This window comes from Neolamprologus multifasciatus, chromosome 13 (assembly GCF_963576455.1).
Source record: "Neolamprologus multifasciatus chromosome 13, fNeoMul1.2, whole genome shotgun sequence".
Lineage (NCBI taxonomy): Eukaryota > Metazoa > Chordata > Actinopteri > Cichliformes > Cichlidae > Neolamprologus > Neolamprologus multifasciatus.
The window spans coordinates 23,805,400-23,827,421 of NC_140451.1; the positions used below are offsets into that span (position 1 = coordinate 23,805,400).

The 22,022-nt window shown below is 38.6% G+C and overlaps 1 protein-coding gene across 2 annotated transcripts; it reads right to left on the reverse strand.

Annotated features, from left to right (window-relative positions):
* Positions 1–228: 228 nt before the first annotated feature.
* Positions 229–18,883, reverse strand: wapla (WAPL cohesin release factor a). Of its 2 annotated transcripts, none has more exons than XM_085182847.1 (20): positions 18,507–18,883; positions 17,478–17,891; positions 16,608–17,316; positions 15,205–15,503; positions 14,878–15,008; positions 13,630–13,725; positions 12,249–12,410; positions 11,569–11,705; positions 10,077–10,188; positions 9,207–9,437; positions 7,921–8,032; positions 7,700–7,797; positions 7,318–7,394; positions 6,689–6,864; positions 6,250–6,365; positions 5,915–6,130; positions 5,003–5,204; positions 3,402–3,490; positions 3,170–3,265; positions 229–2,193 (listed from the first exon to the last, which is right to left on the reverse strand). In XM_085182847.1, exons 2-20 carry the CDS (start codon positions 17,863–17,865, stop codon positions 2,128–2,130), a joined length of 3,513 nt encoding a protein of 1,170 aa, XP_085038973.1. In that variant the 5' UTR covers positions 17,866–17,891; positions 18,507–18,883; the 3' UTR covers positions 229–2,127. The 2 variants fall into 2 exon arrangements, with proteins under 2 accessions (XP_085038973.1, XP_085038972.1); XM_085182846.1 differs by having other exon boundaries at positions 14,878–15,011.
* Positions 18,884–22,022: the final 3,139 nt, after the last annotated feature.

Here is a 22,022-nt window from a genome sequence, read left to right on the forward strand (position 1 = left end):
GGATGAGCGAGATCCAGGGGGTTTTGCACATCCATGCGCACACAGGCACAAACTGGGATACAAAGTTAAGCATTCAGCAGCTGCCACACATACATGAATACAAAAAGGAAGCTGAACACCACTTGTGTTTAGTAAAGTGTTCACCTCCTGTAGCTCTGAATACATACAATTTTTTAACTTGCTCAGAATGAAAGAAAACTATCGAAGGAAGAAACCACATAGGGAGTGTACTGAAAGTAGCAACTTTTTTTTTCTTTTTTGAGATACAACTATTTACATGTAACCAAAGACAATGTCCTTGAAAGGGGTACAAACATTTTTTTTCCTCTTCCTGCAATTTTTGTTTTTAAAACAACTCAGAAATATTGTATAAAATAAAAATATCAGCTTCAGGGGAAAAAAGTAGTCTAAGCATCTGAAATGTCCATTAACTGGTATGTACAGGAATATTTACATTCAGACCAGAATTTTTTTTTCCTTTCAAAGTGATTAACAGTAAAATGCAGTTGCAGTTCTGTTCACTGCAGCCCTACAAAGCAGATAAAACTAACGTTTTTACAGGTATGGCTGTCGTTCAAATCAGTGATCGTACATGTGAGCAGTACAAGACAGAGGCTTTTCCAAGGATCAGGTCAACATCATCATCAAGGCTTAAATGACACCAATATAGAATAAATAAATGGGAGCTTAATGTATGTTATCCAATGCAAACATATCATGAGCAAAAACATGAAGCTGCTTGTGGCTGGACACAGAAAAATATTAGACTCCCCTAACCCCATCCCGCTTATGTTGATCAACATGTGCATAATATTTTAGTGATTGATGTTTAAAAACTACAATTTAAGCAAAAATTTAGCCACACATAGATGTGCTGTGCCCAGCCACACAGCTGTATCACAAGGGGTGGATTATAATGAGCCAATGTTGGACACAACTGGGATCTCATTACGTAGGCTTTGCATTTTACACAAGAGGAGAACGCATTAAATTAAATACATTAAAAACAACTTCATTACAAACATAAAGGAAGCACAACAATCATAATTTTGAGTAATCCATCACGTTATACCAGTGAGTTTAAATGCATACTCTAATTACACACGGCTGAATTAAATGAACTTTAAATAATCTAAACAAACTAAAATGTGAGCAAACAGACAACGGCTGAGAAGAATTCTAACTTTCAGAAAAGCTCGTAATTTTCCGAGTGCCGTCACCAGTCAAATAACGGACATCCTATTAAAAGTCAGTATGTCACGCAGTCCTGATTTCTTTAACAGTAACTCAGAATTTTGGTAGAGAAATGCCCTCAAGGCAAAAAGAAATATCTAAAAATATAATGAGCCAAAGCCTACAAAAATCAAGCTCCCAAAAATTACTCGGCACAAAATGAAAAGCTTAGAAAATAAGCTAGAAATTCGATTTCCCTTAAACATTCAAGCCAATTGCAAACTTGTAAGTCAATGGGATTTTTGCATTCAAAATCATTCCATACAGGTTTTACGTACATCATTCAAACGTCTGTGAAAATGATTTCATGCTAATCTATGATTTCACCCTTGGCTTGGACGTGGACACGCACAGAAGAAAATGTAATGATCCATAAAATTTGATTCAGTGGTTCACACTCCAGCTAAGCAGCCAGAAATCAAGACCCGGCAGCAAACGGGAGACTCCTCCTCAGTGGCCTGCTACCGTCACACATCTCGGGACGATGCGTGAAGACGTCTGCTTCGTTTAACTTTCCGCGGATTACGGGGATGTAGCCTCGCGTCTGCCCGATTCTCACCTGAGGATGAATCTGGATCTGACTCTAAATGGGCTGTTAGCCGAGTGGAACTGAAGTTGTCTGCATGTCTGTCAGCTAGCAGGGCTTTGGTTCGGGTTGTGCTCCAGACAGGGAGTGAAACTTGTGTATATCTGTGTGCGTGTGTTCACGCACATGTCAGTGTATGCCTTTTTTCCTCAGAGTTTAGAGTGATCGCAACATCTGCAACATCTTCAAGAGAATGCTGCTAAGACTCCAATGGCCCCTTGTGGCTTCTAATGGGTAGTGGAGAGCAAGAGTAACCTGGAAACCGTTTAATGTGCAGTTGGAGTAAGAGCTCGATAGTTTGCTGTCTGTTAACAGTGCTCCAGGTAGTCGATGACCCGTGAGATGGACTTCTGTCCTGTGGTGCCCATTGCACACTGTGTGGAGACAGAACAGGAAAAATAAAAACAAGTGTGTGAGGATGCCAACAACTTTACTTGTGAGGTCTCGATGCAAACACTGATGATAACAGGATGCTTCTGTTCAAAGAGGATGTTTATGAAACAGATGGTTCCAATCTTCAGCTCTGACAGGATGTGTCACAATCAAAGCTGCTGCAAAACACATCTGTGGCGTGGTAGTGCTAGCATCACAGGAATCCTTGAATTATTTGAAAATTATGTTTTGCAAATTTTATCATTTCAATTATGCCTCTTGGACATTAAAAATATTGAATTGTTAATAATCTGTTGAATACATTTAGTATTATAAAGAAGTAGTACTTCATAAAAGCCAAGTGCTACTATAAGCTTTTTATTTTTTGGAAGATGACCAACAATCAGAAAGGCTTTCATTTATTCATCTTTCAAATGTTTTGAATTCCTAAGTCATTTCATTAATAAACAGAAATAAAGGCCCAGCATTTCACTCACTTTCTAGGGGGTTCTGAAAGGAGCTGAACTGAGCTATAGAAAAACTGCAATTATTTGAAACTAAAAGGGAAAATGTGGTATTGTACAGAATTACTGGGCCTCAAGAATGTTTATTTCATCCAAACCACTTCACTGCACAAAAATGTGCTTTTGCTCAATGGGTCCAATTAAACGGCTTTTTGTATCTTCAGTTAATTTGCCTGAAGCCAAGGATTGTATCAACACTCAGAGGCGTTAGGAGGAGGGGGGAAAAGGACGAAGACCTTCAGTGTCAGTATTTTCACTACACTGTCACTAAAATATAAGTATTTTTTTTGTTTGTTTGTTTTTTAAGAAAAACACTTTGATTTGTTGAGCCTGTATAATTCTGATATTAATCATGTATTTGCATAACTGTAGATAATTTTTAACTTTGTCAATGTCAACATGCATCATCACGTAACACTGATAACAGAGGGCTGATCTGGATAGTCATACTCACAGTGAGGTTCATGAAGCTCAAGAACTTCTTCAGCATTTCCGTCATGATGGAGAAATCTCCTTTAGGTAGATTTTCTCTCACAGTAGTCACATTAATCTGAGGATGGCAAAAAAAAAAAAAAAAAGGAAGTGAGCAACAACACATATTATAGATTTTTTTATTTTTTATTTATTTTATTTTTTTTTTAAAGATATGGACAAAACAAAATGTCTAAATCTGCACCGGTTCTTACCTGGCTGCCCTGACAGAGGCAGCCCAGCAGCAGGGCTGTGTATGAAGCAACAATGCTGTCCTCCATATGCTTGCCTGCGTGCTGCAGAGCTGCAATAAGCACAAAGGAGAAAGACAAGGTTTCCCCAATATATATTTAGCTGTAATTCACTGATCAGCTCACCCAACACTTCTACACAGCATTAAAAACAATGAGTCCATGATGTTCACAAGAGTAACATTAATTCCTGTTTTACAGTGCTCATGGAGGTCACATTCAAAGGACTAGCAAATACTAAAGAACAAAGCTTTGTATTTTGCAACCTAAACTTCAATGGAGCTGCAAAAACTAATCAACTGTAACAATAGCTGGACGCAGGTTTCATTATTCATTAGCAAAGCCTGTTATGATGCAAAGCATGTGCTGTGGCAGAAACTAACGACGCAGCTGAGCAAAGCATCAAGGCTAAAGCTTAACAGATTAAAGTGTAGAAGTCAATTTGCCAAAAAACGTGGCAGACCTCTACATCAAAGCCTGAGAAGAACATTGAAGGCAAAACAACAAGAGCTGTTGATCTTGCATGACAAACTGACACAACATCACTCAATGACCAGAGAAAGTATGGTGGAGACTTGTAACAATCTCCCCCAGCTGTACTTACAGGGTTCCCATGTTATTTTCAATAAAAATCATTGTTTTGTTTTTTTAAATGGCATAAATAAATAAAAACTAAGAGCAAGCAATTTGAAAATTATGTGTTATATTCAGGCTTTTATAAACAAGCTTAACTTCTAGTTGACTGCAAGGAAGGTGAAGACAGCACTTTGATCTGTGGTTTTAATAGTCTTGCAGATAAGAAAACAAAAACACCCTCTGTCAATTTTCTTTTCTTTAACAATTTTCTTTTCTTTGGAAAAAAAAGTGATGTGGCGAGACAAAAATTCTACCAAAGACACAGACAGAGAATAATCAATGACATATTTTTAAAATATTGAGTGGATGTGGGGAAAACCCCACTTGGCACACCCACACACGTCAATAGGGGTGCGACCTGGCCATCCGAACCCATAGTAATTTAAAGATCAGGAATCTACAAGTTCAAAAAAAAAAAAAGTTTTCTGCATGTCGATCTAGAAGTTTTGAAACTGGAAATGTCATCTCAAAGGAAACTCTGCCCTTCCTTTGTCTGCACAATTTCTTACACAGCTTATACACAAAACTCAGAATTTTAAGATGAATTGATTAATAAATGAAATTATTCCCGTTATGGATAAATGTGAATCTACCCCTCACCCCCCCCTTACCCCCAATCATTTGGTGTGTAAAATTCAGCGAGAATGTCATTTGAAAAGCCAGAACTAAACAATGTTGGATAAATTCATTTTAAAAACTTGTCTTTATTATTGAAGACAAGTGCGGTCTCCCTTAATATCCTTATTAGAGATTCGGTTACTGAATTCTTAATAGGGATATTTTTCAAAGCTTTACAGTTACTGGTATCTTCATCCTTATTGCAGATATTATTAACTCATGCTTAAATTGAGTCAGCATTTATTTGGATTGTAATTTTACTCAAAGCTACAAACAGCTCCTCTTATATGCACAAACCCCAAAATATCTACCTTTATTTAGGTCCAACTCTTCATCCTCCTCCTCTTTCTTCTCAGGTTGGCTGTCATTTGTTTCAGATGCCACCCACTGGATCTCTCCTGATGTCTCTTGCCACTCTCCGCTTTGGTCTAGTGCCGGTTTGGGGGCCTCACTGATAAGGTCGTCAGTCTTTGCCTCAGCCAGGATGGCAGCACGCTCCCTCTCAAGGAAGAGCTGGGATTCCAGGGGAAATAAACAGATGTGGACTCCAAACGCAAGCCAAAAAACAGGAGCCAAGTAACACAGCAAATTTTTCATAATTCAAAGGGAATAAAAGAGTGGCAGTTTAGCTTGACAGCAAAGGTATTTCATCTTGGCAAAGTTAGGAAGCAAATAGGCATGCCAAATACTGTGAAACTAGCCTGTAATACTTGGGCATGAAAAGTAATTTTGAGGTTAATTGCCAATTTTTTTCTTTAAAAGTTTCCAGACTTTTTGAAAATCTGCAAGAACTCTGGCTGATTTAATCAAACTCTGCATTGATTAAAAAAGAAAAACCTAAATAAAAACCTAATTTCAAAATTTTAATCCACAAACAAGCAAGCATTTACTTACACTTGCTTATTACTTAATACTGTGAGCAAACATAGAGGTGTGCATTTAAAGCAGTGAAGAGATGTTTAACACTCCCGAGAAAGATGTGTTACCAGGTAAATGAGTGGTTCACGTGTTCTATGATACAGACAAAAAAAGATTGCAACACAACACCCAATCACTTTGTTTCTGCTTAAATTAAGAATAGTAAAGATGTATTCAGCTCTTTAAACTGTATTAAACTATTGTTTTGTGGGGGTTTGGTTTGTTTTTTTAAACAAAAAGACAAAAGAGAGCCACATCCAGTAACTGCTAAAATATTGATGTATGAGTTCTGGCACAGTTCCTACCTTCACCAGGGCAGCCAAAGCACCGCAGGACTTGGGCTTGTCAGCCGTATCTGCCTGAGTCTCAGCTGACTCTGCCGATGTGTCAGATTGCGTTGGGTCAGCAGGCTGCATGAGGCTGTCTTCCAGACAGGTGTCGTCGACATTGTACTCCATGTCCACCAGACAGTGGCGGTTTCTGGAGCTGTACTCCACAAGGTTAATTAGTAGACCCAGACCCTGGTATACACCACAGAATACACAAATTAGACATTCGCATACATACATAAACTTACCAAACAGCGTGTCAGCAACTGTGCCGTTGCGAAGATGTTTTCTGTTGTTGAAGAGAACCTTACCAGCACACGCACGTCAAATCGCTGCTCCTGGGGGATGTAGCGTGGGACTAGAAGGACGCAATTTAGAGCAGTCACTATTAGCTGATCCTGTTCACCCGTCTTAGTGCTTCCCCACTCTGTAGACAAAAATAACCTTATTATTAACCTCTGCTCACACATGTCAACATGATTCCCTGCTAAGCACCTGAATATTATAGCTCAAGGTATCATCATCATACAAGATACAACTGAATTCTAGCTGACCACATTAACACGAATATATTCATTTTGTACAGAAGTACACAATGAGCCATTTCGTCTTTGTATATTTATAGATCTACAATCCAAACAAAAAAACTACAGTAAACTGAGTTTTTGCAGTTTTCCATAAATAGCATAAGAAAAGAAAAAGGAAATTATAATTAATAATATTTTTCTTTAAGGTTATTAATGAGAATACCATTGTCATGGGTAAGGTTGAGCAGCACTCCAATAACAGCCCTCATACAGTCCTCCACCGCCTTTCCCACATTTGTGAAGCTGCAGTGAGGCAGTGCAGCACCCGATGAAGACAGAGAGGTGTTGTTTAATGCCCTGCTGTACCGCTGGATCATATCCTCACAGTATCGCAAAGCTCTGATAAAAGTAAGAAAAAGATATTGTTGACAGAAAGTAAAAAGTGACATAACAGAAATAAAGAAAAATATTAAAGTGCAGAGTGGAAAGATAATCCTAAATGCAGAAAGTGCAACGAGCTTGAGCACAATTGATCTTCGATATACTGTGTTCATGAATGCAAACTAAGAATCCATGGTTAAAACTAAGATCTAACTTTTGCTATCAATTTTAGAAACCACAGACCTGGTTATCGGTTTATCCAAATCTATTATCCTAGGATTATTTTTATTTGACCTAATGTTGTTTTTGATGAGCATGAGAAGCTTTAGAATTGCCCCGAGGTGATGAGTAAAATGATCTTACAAAAAGTAAAAGAGACAAAGTGAAAAGGACCTGTCGTCACGATAGCCACTGCCTCCCAGTATGTCTGTAGACAGTCAATAATAGCTGTAAGCAGTAGCTGGTGCTCACCTGGCAGAGGAGACAATAAGCTGAGAGTCTTTGTAGGCAATCAAGTAACTCTGATTTTCAGGGTTCTGCACTGTGACCTGTTGGCAGGAGATGAAAGAGAAATGAAATCAATAGAGGGAAAAAAAGTACACAAAGAACCTTGAAAACAAGACAAGAAACACAAAATTAAGGGAGACCCTTTATGTTTAGCTCGGAAAGCTGAATGGCGTTTTAAGATATAGCTGATAAAGACACATTCAGTGCTTTAAGCTGAGGCATTTAATCGGGTAACAAAAGTCACCAGCCAATTCACAGCTTAGTACTCAATTACTGTTGTCCTTGAGGCTCACTCTAGTGTGACTTTGGTGCAAGAGAGAATCCAACTTGACAGAACTGTACTTACACTTTCAAGCACTCTCAGACACCTCTCAGCCCCCCATAAAGATGCTACAAGGTTCTCCTTGTCATCCTCTTGGCTCAGGTTGTCAACACACTCTTTCACTGTGGCAATGCAACACACACGACACGTGGCAATTACAAACCGTGGCAAACGAAATCTTTGCATAGGTATACACATATGCACTGTACAGCATGGCTTTGAGCACATTAGTATCCAACACCCACCTTTGTCAACAATATGGTCCAGGCCTCCCAGTAGCCGGAGCTCCTCTTTGAACCAATCACCAGCTCTCTTGGAGGTTAACGACAGAAGTGTCTCCATGGCAAGGTGCCCTGTCTGCAGGGATAGAGGACAGAAGCATGTTTTAAAAAAAAAAAAACAACATCACATTGGCACTCAGACGTCCTCTTCAGAAAGCCTTAAATGTTTGGCATGATTGTAGCTAAAAGACTTATTCTTAGAGCCTGGAAATCACCATCTCCTCCACTGTTCAGGGTTTGGCTACGTGAGATGATTGCTTGTTTGTATATTGAAGAGGTTCGTTATCGTTTGGCTGACACCCATTTTAAGTTTGTCGAAATCTGGGGCCCTTTTCTCAATCATATTAATGGGAATTTAACATAAACTTTAACCCATTTGACTGCACTTTGTATTTGTGTGAAACTGCACCTCTGCCGGACCCTGATTCCTTCCTGGACATGTTTCCCACATCTTCTGGTCTTGGTGAACTCTCTGTTGCCCTGTCTAAACTCACACAGAAGATCATCTTCTTTGGACAATGGTGTTTCTTTTAAACTTTTGATTTGTACTGGCTAACTGGTGTATTTTTATTTATTTATTTATTTATTTTGTTTTTTTTTCCTTTTCTTTCCTGTTTGGGTTTTTTTTGTTGTGTTTGGTTTCTGTTTTTTCTTTTTTTTCTGTGCTTAAATGTTATTGTTTTTGAATCTTATGTCCTTTGTCTGGTGTGCCGTTATGTAACTTTGAACTTAAAATCTTATAAATAAACTTTTTTAAAAAAGAAAAAAAAAAAAAAAAAAAAAAAAAAAACATCACTGGAATTTTATGTATGCTTGTATTACAAACCCACTATTGTAAAAGTCATCTACACTAAAATACACATTTTCCCCCTAATTAAGCTTGATAAGAAGAAATATAAACCAGTTCACCAAGAAAACATTACTAGGTAGTAAAGCACATGTAATATTAATGCTGTCATGTTATCAAATGAGCAAATTTTCTGACTGAAATATTGTCGATCAGTTGTGACAGGTCAAAACTGACAGCTGAGCTGCAGTAAGATTATTGTATTTGTATGCAGAAGGGGGTGCATACAAACAGCTCAGACTGACATATTATATTTTTATGAAAAACCTTTCCATCAAAGTAGTATAAAAATGCACGTAGTGTTGCTTATTCAATAAATATATGAACAAGAGACTGTGGTTACTGATTAAATCCGAGATTCACCAGATTTCTGTTATGACTTCTTTATTGATGGACAACCTACCGTGATGTTTTCTAAGTCAAGGTGCTTGTTGTGCACAGTCTCGCACAGTTTCCTGATCTTCTCTTTGACCTTTGCCATCTCCTTTGCTGTGAGCTGATCCTGGTGACCCGAGTAGTCCTGGTCTAGTTCCAGCAGCTTGATCATTAGCTCCAGACATGCCCTGTCCAGATCCATGTTAAGACGATCCCGGCTCAAAATGTACATCAGTGCAGCCGTGCACAGAGCGAGGTTCTGATAAAATGACATATCAGGTTTTACAAAGGGGTGCAGGCAGTGTAGATCATATGGAGAAAGCTCTGGATCAGTAGGAAAATCTTATTATCAAGGATTACAACCAGAACACAAAGAATATGTTAAAAACAGCACCAAGAGAAAAACAGAAAATACACACACACAAAAAAATAAAGATTAAAACAAACTGACATCAAAAAAGGTCCATCCGGTCAGAAATACTGCCATATCATAAAAACATAATACCCACCACAAGCTCTTCGCTTATTTAAAGGAAAGACTAATATATTTTAAGACACTACATTAAAAACAGAAAACCTACTTGTTGAGCAAAAAATAAAATCACAAACCTATTTATACGTGTGCATATCTAACCCTGGGATGTCATTTGAATAACTACTGAGGTCTCCTTGCACTCTTCTTGCATTTTGATAATTTAATACCGAAGAAACAGGGCTCCTGATTCAACACTTCATCTTAGATGGAAAAGTAATGGTTCATGTCACAAAATAAATTGTGAAAGCACCAGTTATTCAAAAGTTGTATTACCATCTGTCAAAACTTCAAGGGAGACGATAGAAAGAGATTCTAGCAGGAGGTGACAAAAAATAATTAATTAAAAACAAAACTTTCACTGACCGGGTGTTGTGGAGCATCATTGAGCATTTTGAAGACCTGTGCGACTTTTCCTCTTGCCCTCAGGTGCATCCTGAAACTGGGCATGGCACACCGTGTGGCCAGGCTGATTATACTGGAGAAATGAGGGATGAAAGCAGAGAATAGAAGGAATGTTAAAGATAGATTTATGACAATGAAATCAGCCTACTTTTAAATTAAAATGTCACAAGTGGCAAACTAAAGAAATATAGGGAAAGATTTAAAGACTATGGCTTCAATGTTGCCCATGCTATGCATCAATCCAACGTTCTAATGGTACAAAACAACAACAGCCTGACTTTGGCTTTCTGCTGATGCACAGTATGGATCCAATGCAAGCATTAAATTATTAAGCTGTTTTTCTCAGTGTGAGAACGAGACTGGGAATGATTCTTTTATGTGTAAGGAAATGTCAGTGTTGACTTAAACATCACCTTTCTAACTCTGTAACTTCATATATCACAAATAAAAAATGTCCAATTTATTCAATAGGTAGCAATAAGTAAAAGCAAATAAATACAAAAAAGACTATAGGACAAAAAAAACAATGTAAAACTAATTTAGTTTATTATTATATTTAATTATAATTTTATTATTATCATCATCATTTCAACTCATTATGACAGTTATTTGAAGCTCTTCAGTCATTACTTGACCAGTTTGATGTACAACTTTGTAAACATACAGTGAAAACCTGTTGGTGTCCCAGGTGTGAGGTGCTAATGTTTTACATATATTAGCCCAGACATAATGTAAATATAGGATTGGGTGTGGTGTATGGCCACACATTAACTACCTGTACTGCATTTCTAGTTTGAATTATGAATAAAATCACTTAAATCCTATGAAAACATTGGATAAGAAGTGTGATTTACATCATAGTTTCAATGTTTTAACTAAATGTGATTTTGTTATCACATTTAGTTAATCAGTGACACATGATCAATAATTATTTTTTCATGGTTTCAATGACAGAGCAATGCTGTGAAAATGAACGCAGAACAATATTAGTTTAATCTTGGATTTTTTTGTGTTTTTTTTATTATTCATAAACGCTGTAAGTGAAAAATCACAATTTGAAGTAAAATGTGATTAACAGGCTGAGGCACAACGGTGGAAGGGAGGCGAGCAAATGCAAAGGGACAGAAATGATTGAGAACTTTAGCCACACATGAAGACTCTGAGCTGGAGTGCAATTCAATTAAAATTGATCATCTGTGCTTGTTTTTAAAGTATTAACTCTGCTTTTTCTACCTCCTACTACTTTGTTGCAAGAATAATAACTTACTTTATGAATTTTGGTTTTAGGTACTTTTATGAAATATTAACTGGCATATGCTTGTACCAGTCACTGAACTTTGTAAACTAAGTAACATTTAGCAAGTCACGACAAAGAAATCAAAATCAGACCAAATATATAAATGTTCCTCTACAACACAACAAGGAAAACTTCCCAGCTGGTTATTAAACTTACCTAAGGCATCTTGTGTTGAGCGGCTGACTACTCTTGAGCCCCGTCTCCAGGTACTCAAAATCATCTGTGAACTCTTGATTTTCTCCAAACTCCACCACATCATTGAAGTGTTTCACATGCTGCACCACAGTATACAGCTGGTAGAAGGGAAATGGGGTTAATTGTAGCTAATTGAGAAGCACTGCATCTGTCCAGACCCTCAAATTGCTCACACACACACACACACACACACAGCAAATTGCTCACATTTCTAAATTCCTAGATTGGTTTAACAGCCAGCAAAAGCTTCAGGTCAGTATGATCAGCAGTTGACACTGTATGTATATATCTATATCAGCAGTCACACTGTGAGTGGGCTCAGCACGACACAGGATGGAGGACCTGGGTTTATAACAGAATCAGTGTGTGGTGACAGCTTAGTGTAGCTGAAGCCATTTAACCTCAGGGGATCTGTGGCTAACAGCCTGATCTGGGGCCAGAAGGCCCATCTGTAAATGACGCAAGCTGTATGGGAGTAGCACTGGCACACATCAAATGAATGCCAACCCTTCACTGGCTGAGTGTTTGAGTGCTAGGGGTAATTCATACTGGCAAGCAAACAAAATGTGAAGTAAAAACTGATCAGAAAGATTTATCTAACAACTGCTGTTACTCAGCAAATCTGTGTAACCTGGACTCACCTCCTTGTCTTCTTTTCTGCATTTGAGTGCTGTGACAATATCCTGGTTGAGTCGTGTGGGGATGGTCTCTGACTTAATGACTTTGGGTGGCGGTGGAGGAGCTTTGAACAAGCCGTCATCTTTATGGGAGTTGCTGTCCTTGCTGCTGCTCGATAAAATAGCCTAAGGACAAAAAAGAAGCTGAGAAATGGGGCTCATACCAAAGCAACAAAATCTGTTTAATGACATGTCCACAAGATTTACCACAGCTGAACAGTCTGTTAACCACACAAGTCTTTAATAAGTGCTGTTAACAGATGTCAGACGAGGCAGTGCAGAGTTAACAATAACTTTTAAATCCCAGACTCTGATTAGCTAGTCTCTAAACAAACATTATTTCCATTGGGGTAATTCAATACAAAACATACAAGCAAACTTCACTTGCCTGAAAAAGTAATTTCACTTGAACAGCAAGACTAATTAGAGCAATTAATACAGAAATTGTTGACTACTAAGAGACCAGTAAACAGTATCCTAATATGTGGACATTAAGAACACAAACACAAATAAATGTCGCTAGTTAATAGGATTTGCTTTACATAATAACCCAGTAATAGTGTTTACCTTCTCTGTGCAAAATGAATGTATACACCCTAATGAGAACTTTAAACATACAAATACACTCTTTACTCACAATGACAGATTTACATTTTTGTGCCAGTTCCTGACAAGCAAACCAAGCAGTAACCTTGCTGAAAAATTAAGACGAGGGAAAAAAAACTGTGGCTTCTCTTATAGCAATTTGAGTTTGGCTCCAAAATTAATCAATGTGTGATTGACTTGTGGTATTTTAAAATGCCTAGCTTCAGCCATGAAAAGAACACCTGGCACAAAGAACAGATTTAGTCTACATAGCCAACTTCCTCCCCCATAACATCTGATTTTTTTAATAGCTCACATTGACATTTTATTATAGCTTAAAACTGAAAGGCGTGCTAACATTAGCTACAGTGGGTTTTGTGCAATACTTTACCTCCAGTACTCAACTGGACTAGACTGAACTTTTGAAGCATTTTAATGTACTTATCTGATGAGTAATATGGCTCGCCAGGTGGCACAGCCCATCCGAAAAGTTTGATACTCAGTTTCAGTGACTGAAATTGAAGTATTATATAATTCTGTTAATAAGCAGATACCCGTGTTTGTGCTTTGCTAGGATCAGCTGATGATTTAGCACCCCACCAACTGGCCTAAATATGGTCTCTACATCAACAAAGTCAACATACCAGCAGCTAAAACACAAATATTATGGCTTCAAAATGCAGGTTTAAGAAGCTAATAGATGATGCCACATTCTGTCCATCTGTTACTAACAGTCTACAGGCAAAATACAGCATCTTACCGGAGCAGTCTGAGATCGAGAGAGCGGAGGCACAGGCATTTCTTCAGGTTCGGGCTGGTTCCAGTGGCGAGCATTGTACACAGCTTTAGCAGGAGACTGAAACACAGCAAGAACTTAAAAATTAGTCAGTTAACTAAACGGATACACATATTTAGTGATTACTAACGGCTAGCATAAGAAAATACTGATGATGCTTTCAGATTGGTGCATTTCAGTGACGACAGTTTAAAAAAAAATAAATTAAAAAAATTACAACAACCTATATGCCAATATTTAATTCTCTAAAGAATACCACGTTCCAGCTGTAAATGAGCAGAACTGAACCCATAAACACTGCATGCTGAATTCATGTTGATAGACTAAGACAACAGCAGCCTCAGTGTAGAACACAACAGTCCCCAAGCAGCACAAAACATTTCCTGAAAATGACAGATTGTGAAACTCAATTATATCGTACAAAGACAATGTAGGAAGTTTTGCTGAGGATGTAGAAAGAATAAATACACAGAATTAGTAAGACAGACTACAAATAACCCAAAGCCACTTCAAAACATGATCTAGATAAAGAGAGAAAATGTGGGCATTACACAAAACAGCACAGCATTACAAATCAAAGCAGAGTTATGAGAAAATATGTGCCTGATGAAGAGGTAATATCCAAATCCCCTTCAAAGTGGAAACCCATGCATGCTACTGAACGCACATTTATGGGATTCAAATGAGACTGCTGTCAAAAGTTATTCCCTGGGCATCACAGTTCAATGCCTTAAGTCTCCGACTGTAGTTCTAACCTGCATCACTGCTGAATCACAGAATTGGATTACATAAAATGACAACCATATAAATTTAGTTTTCAGTTGAGCCTCTTACCCGCCCACTTGCTCTATTTTTCTCTGATGCTCTCCTCACTCTCGTTATCTCAGGCTATTTTCAGACAAGCTGGGCATTCTGTTATGTAAATGTCATCTAAACATCAATAAGCCAAGACGTGTCAGACCTGCTTTAAATCCTGGTCAGGAGTAAGGTCATCAAAAGTGCTAGATGACTTGTACTGAGACACTTAGATTGATCCGACTGCAGTTAAAAGGTTTGTGCCTATCCCTCGTCTATGCAGTAAAAAAAATAAAAAAATAAAAAAAAGTCTCACGGGCAAATATTCAAAGACACTGGATGGCACAGGACAAAGAAAACATTTGGTTGAAAGCGAGCCAAGAAACACACAAGCAATTTTAAAACATGCTCAAATACCTTTTTGGGTCCACTGAAAATCTTTTTCAGTCCACTGCCAACGTCCTTGGATTTGTCACTTGGCTTCCCTGAGCGTGCTTTCTGGCCCTCGGTGCCACCAGGACTTGAGTCATCGGAAAAGTCAAAGGCATCTGCTGGATAAACCAGATTGTTGATGATTAAAGGAAAAAAAGCACGAGTTTGTAAATGGGTGGAATATTAACCAAAGTGGGTCATCCAAGCACTTCTAATTTAAAGAGAGGTTTGAAGTTTATGTCGTTACATTGGATCATGCAATAAAATGCCAATTACACCAACACCAGATCTGTTTTTAAGGACTGCTTTTACCTGTATTACTGCTAGCATGACTGTCTTGAGAGTCACTGGTATGAGGGCTATCCACACTGGAGCTCAAAGCAGCTAAGGCTGCGGCTGCCTTCTTGGCCTTCTTTTCTTTGGCTTGGGAGCTCTCATCATCACTGTCACTCTCACTCAGGTCATCAAAGCCAAAGTACTTGATCTTGTAGCTACTCTTGCCAGCTTCTGAACCCTCCTCCCCCTCCTGGTCCTCTTTGTCCTCAAAGCCAAAGAACTCTAGCTTGGTTTCAGTCTTGGTCTTCTTGGTCTTTGTCTGTGTGGGTCTGAACCTACAAACAAGAAGAATTTTTTTTTTTAGATTATTTTGTTTTGAAGCATTGTGCCTTATGGGATTTTTCAAAGGAGATAGAAACTGAAGCAGGACAAAGAAAAAACTCTTTTGTAGAAACAAAGAAAAGAAAATGGGATTTCAAAGTGGGTGCCTAAAATTACTTAGCTGAGTGAATAGAAAGCTTTTTTGTCAATAAATGTTACTGTTTAGAGATATCTAAAAAACTGCAGACTTTACAATATAGAACAAACACTAATGCACGTTTCTCCAAATAGTTGATGTCAATAGCTTAGTTTAAAAATAATTCTTATCAAGTTAACTCCGTATAAATGGCTGACATGAGATGAGATCACACACAATGACACAGACAGAGCACACATTTTTGCCACCATCTGCCATTTTGACTTGTTAGAGGGGGATTTAACATTAAACTAACAAACTAAAGGTTTGTTAGTTTAATGTTCACTCCCTGCTGCCTCTCTTGCCACTGGTGATTCAATCTGACCTGCCTCTCAAAAGCAATGAAATGAAAGCGCAAGAACATATCAAACTTCAAAGTATGACCCGAAACTTTGAATTTTAAAGCCAGGGACACATCAAGGTAAAGCACATTCTTTCAGAACAAAAGTCTGGCCAATACTGTATAACAATACGATACATGAAAGTATAATCTAAGTGCCAATGAAATCTTTATTAAACCTGAACTTCAGTAGCGTCTGCACTTTGTTCCTCAGAATATGAATGAATGACATTTTTATAAGACCCAGTACTAGTGAGAAATCAAGCAAAGTGTGTATGAGCATGCGATGAAGTAAGATATAAGGTAGTACGTATTATTATATTTAAATTACTAACCTACCACATGATGGCTGCCTTATGGTATCGTGTATACACGTGTATACACGGTAATAAATATTTAACCTGAACATATTTACTACAAAAACAAAATCTTGAATGACACAAGAAAATATACTCAAGTCACCCATCCATGTAATTAGCAATGGTGGATAGGCTACAATTGTTTAAATAAGAATTCAGAACATAGTATTTTGAGAATTCTCCCTGCAATGTGGCCTTTAAGACACAAAACTATCAGCCTTACCTAGTAGGTTTAGGTGGTGGTGCATCTGATTTCTTCTTCATCTGCCCTGCTTCTCCAAGGTCAGCCGGGGGAGCGAGGCTGACCAGTTCGTCAATGCTCCGCTCCATTGAGTCCTGGATGGTGACATTGCACACTGACAGGCAGGAAGGGTGGAGAACCGTGTAGTCCCGTACCCTCCCACCACCCCTTCCCGCAGGCTTGGCTGCTGTTTTACCACTGGCAGCAGTACTACTTGCACCAGCAGAAAGGGCACTGTTGGGCTTATCTTGGGCACTTGCACCATCAGTGGACTTGTTGCTGTTACTTTCTGCAAGTTCAGATGATGATTTGTCAGGACGGCCTGGCCGCTGGTATTTTTTGCAATTTGAGGCCCTCAGGGTAAATGGGGAAGGGGGAATGTTGTCCACTGGCTCTGGTGGGGCCTCCGCTGAAGGCTCCACCTCTGCACTTTTCATTTCATCTGACAGCAAGCCATCACAAGAAGATGAAGATTGGAAGTCCCTGCTACCACCTGGCACATCAGTGAACAGTTTAACAGATGTGTCTATATTAGGAGAGGAGGAGGTGGACCTCTGGGAGAAGTTCTGATCATCAGAGAGGACTGTGCTTGACAAAGAGGTCCCCCATGCAGGTTTCTGGCTGCTCTGTGATTCACTTTTGTACCACGGCTGGTTATTTTTACCTACTTTCTCCTCTGTTTTTTGTTTGCCTTTGAACAAAAGAGAAGATAAATGCAGGTTTGTTTAAACAAAAGACAGGAACTACTATGCTTCTATAATAGTTAGAAATCACTGTAAAACTTAAATAAGCAAGTTAAAATAAATTTGGATAAGGAGTTTAAAAAAATTCATGGAAAAACTGAAAACTTACTCGTGAATGTGGCTGTTGAACACGCAGAGGACTGTGCATAAGTCACAACAGCGGCTGTCCCAGTGCTTTGCACTGTGGTGGTCTTTGTCACCTCCCCTTCAGCAACTTTTGCCTGAGACACGTTGTGGGATGTTACAGTCTTGGACTCTTCATCGCTGTCAAAGCCAAACGGGTCTTCCTCACTATCACTATCCTCAAGCCTGGGCCTTTTGGGGACCTCAGAAACGTCAGGTTTTAACAAAGGCCGTTTGGCTCCGAGCTGAGCCTTGTAGGTGGTCTCCCCCCATTTGGTGGTCAGAGTGGGCTTTTTATTGGAAAAGACCTCCTCAAATTTCGAGTTAGCCTCCCCACCTTTGCGGTTGTACGTTTTGCCGAATCTGGATGTCATGTTGGCTGCTCTATGTTACATATTCCCTGTGAACAGCAGCAGAGACAATAAAACATTTACTATACCAATAGAACATCAAGAACATTATAATCTGCGCACTTAAATTAACACGAATGACTTAGCAAAGGAGGGTTTAAAAAACATAAAACAAAGACAGGCTGTAATCGTCATCAGTGGTTTGGGGAATGTTATTTATATTAATCCGGCTAAGTTATGTTTCAGCTGTTGGCTGGTAGCGCACAAAGTTAGCATAGCTAGCTCAAGCGGTATAGCTTTCTAAACCATCATCGGTAAATGTGAGCAACACGACAGAAAGCTTGAACGATTTAGAGCAACTTTAATACAATTTGAAACTCTTTACCCATCAGCACATACTGACAGGACAGCTAAGTGCTGTGTTAACTCTAGCTCAGTCAGCCCCTGTTTGTAAAGTTAACTACTATAAAGTTAGCCACTAGCCATTAGCTTAACATGGCTAACTATGCTAACGTAAGTCTGTTTACATTTCTCACCTGGCTGCCTCAAATGTCGGAAACCTTGCGTTTGAAACAAGTTTTAGTCTTTTGACGTAATGGTCTGAATGGAAATAATATGGTGCAAAAATCGTCCGTAATTACAAATGAGTAATAATGCAGTGTTACCTTTTAACTCCAGCGAAAGGCTAACCGTCCGCTTGTTTTTTAGCCAGCCGGCTAGGCCTGATTCCCCACTCGCACACAAATCAAGCGGGTAAAGTCCGCTCAGCAGAGTACAAACACCATTACAAAGACATCTCTATTCCGAATATGTCCACGCAGCGATGCTTATCAACACAGAAATGCGTACTTAACGCATCGGTGCCTGTAACAGTCTATATATGGTAGATAATCCGGACTTTTTGCATTTTGTAGTGCTACGGACGGCCATTAAAATATCCCCTCCCTCCTCGATGCTTGGCAAGACCCTCATGTAGAGGGCTGGTCGAAGGCAATCGACCAACCAGCAACAGGAAAGGTTTCCTGTGCGTGAGCAAACGCGACTTCGATTGGTTTAAAAATTAAACCAAAACAAACAATAGGGGGCGCAAGAGGATCACATCAGTTGGGTTGAACTTGAAGACGTGCCAAAGAGAAGCTAAATGAACGGCCGTGATCGGCATTAGGTCTATCCATAGACCTTCTATGGGAAAGAACAGATGCAATATTAAAAAATGGTCACTCAATATTTGCATCGGTCCACTCAATTTATACAACATTTGTGAACAGCTTAAAGGGTCTAATTTCCGAATCCAATCTTCTTCTAATGAAACCCTTTACACATGCAATACTGTACAAATGTCGTCAAATTCCACCTCTCACTTTACATTTGTGTGTTTTTCCATGCAAGTATGTTTTACTACATTAGCAGTGAGTTTTGATTGTTTTTATGCTGCAAAATTAAACAGTTATTTTTCTTTAAACAGATGCTTTTCAGTATTGCAAGGCAGGTCTGCATTCATAATGTGATACATTTTGACAAGATCATTAACACCTCCAGGTTGCTGTGTCTGGTCTTTGCATATATATTGTTTCCTATTTCTTAAGGACATGACTTTCAGATACTATTCATTTAATGTAGGTAGTTTTTAGGCCAGCCAGTTCTTTTGTCCTTCACTTGTCCAGCTTTCTCAATTTTTTAGGACACCCTTGACATCATATTGAGATATGCCAGGTTTTCAGCAAATAGCTCTTTGAAAATTAACGTGTTGGTTCAAAAATACAGTTTTATGTCTGTCAAACTGTTATCTTTCACAATTTTTAAAGGTTCTATAAAAAAAATGGGAAACAAAAGATATTTTTGTGACCCGTTGCTCGTAACAAAATGCCTAAAGCTACAGTTTAAAATTATGTCTTGGCAAAATTGTCTAATATAAGAAGATAAACACTGGCTGTTCCCTGCCCTTTTATGTTTGAAAGACCTTCAAATAGCCTGAAGAACTCACGAAGAAATGAGTAGTGGCTCAATACTTTTGCCCACCACTGCTTTCAATTTTATTTTTTGGACCCAAATGGAACAGTTCGGTGTGTTGAGGATGTGTTTTAATGGGGCCACTTGCAATTATGTCTCAAACAAAAAGGCACATGATGGCTGCACACACTTAGACTTAAGTGAGAAAATGAAAAATATATATATTTGAAAGAGCCAATGCTTTAATCCAGGAAAAACAATCTTCTGTAATTACTTCAAATTAGGATACTTAAGGTAATACATGCAAACAAGAAGAATTCTGATTTTCACAGTATTTTTATCTTGATTTTCATATCAGACACATGGAAGAGTGTTATGTTACTTAAATTCTTCTAGTTGTTTTCTTAGCATAACATAATATCTTACACGATCAATATAAATGTTGTTGTATGCTGCCAAATCTGATTGTTCTATACCCAGTGGAGTGAATTTTTAAACACATCCAACATACTGTAAACAGAAATCATGTATACATCACCCACACTGGCACTAGCCTGGGGCACAGATGGTGTCAAATGAATACATTGTTCGTTCCAACAGCCTGGGTCTTCAGGGCCAAGTGGTCCCAACTGTATCAACACTGAAATGAGCATTACTCATCCAGAACAAACCTCACAACATCTCCTTAAAAGCATGAAAATCTTTTGTGGAAATAGCTGGCCTCAGTTCAGAAACAGCAAGACACTAATTTCCCACAGGATCCGCCTGAAATGTTTGAATTTCAGATGGATCCCATCCATTTCACCTAATGAAAAAAGTAAATAACACAAATAGTGTTAATTTAATATTGTGATTGGGAAACAGCTGTCACACTAATTAATCTCCTGATATAAACAGTATTCTGTTAACATAATACACTGACATATTTTTTAGTTTATCAGAGGATTCATAGACCACAATTATCCAAATGTTTAGTCACTTTGTTTCTGTGATTATTTTTGTAACATTTGGACAAACATAACATGGTTGATCATTAAGAGGCTGAGAGATGAAACATAATCACAGTTAAACATACAAACATTTGTATGTATTTGGGCCAGAAAAGAGACAGTCAGTCCACATCAAAAGCCCAGAGGTGGTGAGGTAATACGACCATGCCCTGTTTGACTGATGGTTCTGAGCTCAGGTCTTGGCACTCTGGCAGTCATGACTTCATTAACGAGCAAACTTTACTGCTCATTCAAATGCACCGTATGTATTCTGTAACCTCTGGATGTTTTGCAGTCTTGGAGCAAGTGAGTCACAAACCTGTGGCATCGCCAAGTGAAATGCAGACATTGAATTTCAATGCCGAGTGTAACATCTGTCCAAAATGTTCACAGCAAAGTTGGATTTTTGAACTAGAACGACAGACTGCAACACTGAGACAAATCCATGAGATGGCAGCAACACTGCTTAGTGCTTATAAATGCATTATATGTCATTATCAAATGTATTAAAATGTCCGTTGTGTCATTTAAATAATGTTTAATTGCGTTATACACCTTTGGGCTACTTGACATTTGAAAGGATGACTTTGTAATATAGCTTCCACGTGCTTTGTGTAAATGGAAAATTGGGCAGTTGGAGAGATAAAGCTCCACTAGCTATTGGACACATGGTCTGCAATTTAAAAGTAAAAACTAGGAAGCACTGCATGACAAAATATGTTCCACTGTCATTTAGACTTACTCGTAAAGCTGTTGAAGTGCAATTTTATCTTCTAATACATGCAGCATAATAGACGGTGCGTTTGAATTTTTGGTCAAAGACTTTGTTTTGTATAGGTTGAAGCTGCAGTTGCAGGTCTTATGAGGTTTACTTCATTATATGTGGTAAACAAAAATCTCCACCAAAACATTAAATGTATTCATGCGAGCCCCACATCTGTGACCACTGCATCATGGGTCGGATCTCAGTTTGGCTCGCACTCCTGTCTCTGAGGTCAGTCTGTGGAGACCCTGTCCCAACAATCACACCAGACCACTATCAAGCCCATATGAAGGCAATAAAAGCAGATTTAAACCAGATCCCAACAGGCTCTATGTCCCTCTTTCTGTGTGCATATGCATGAGAGAAGGTTAAATCATCTCCACACACACACGCACACAAATAAAATACTGTAGTACCATCCTGGGTGCAGTTCTTCTCCAAATGTATGTGTTTATTTACGTGAAGAGATGGGCACGTTA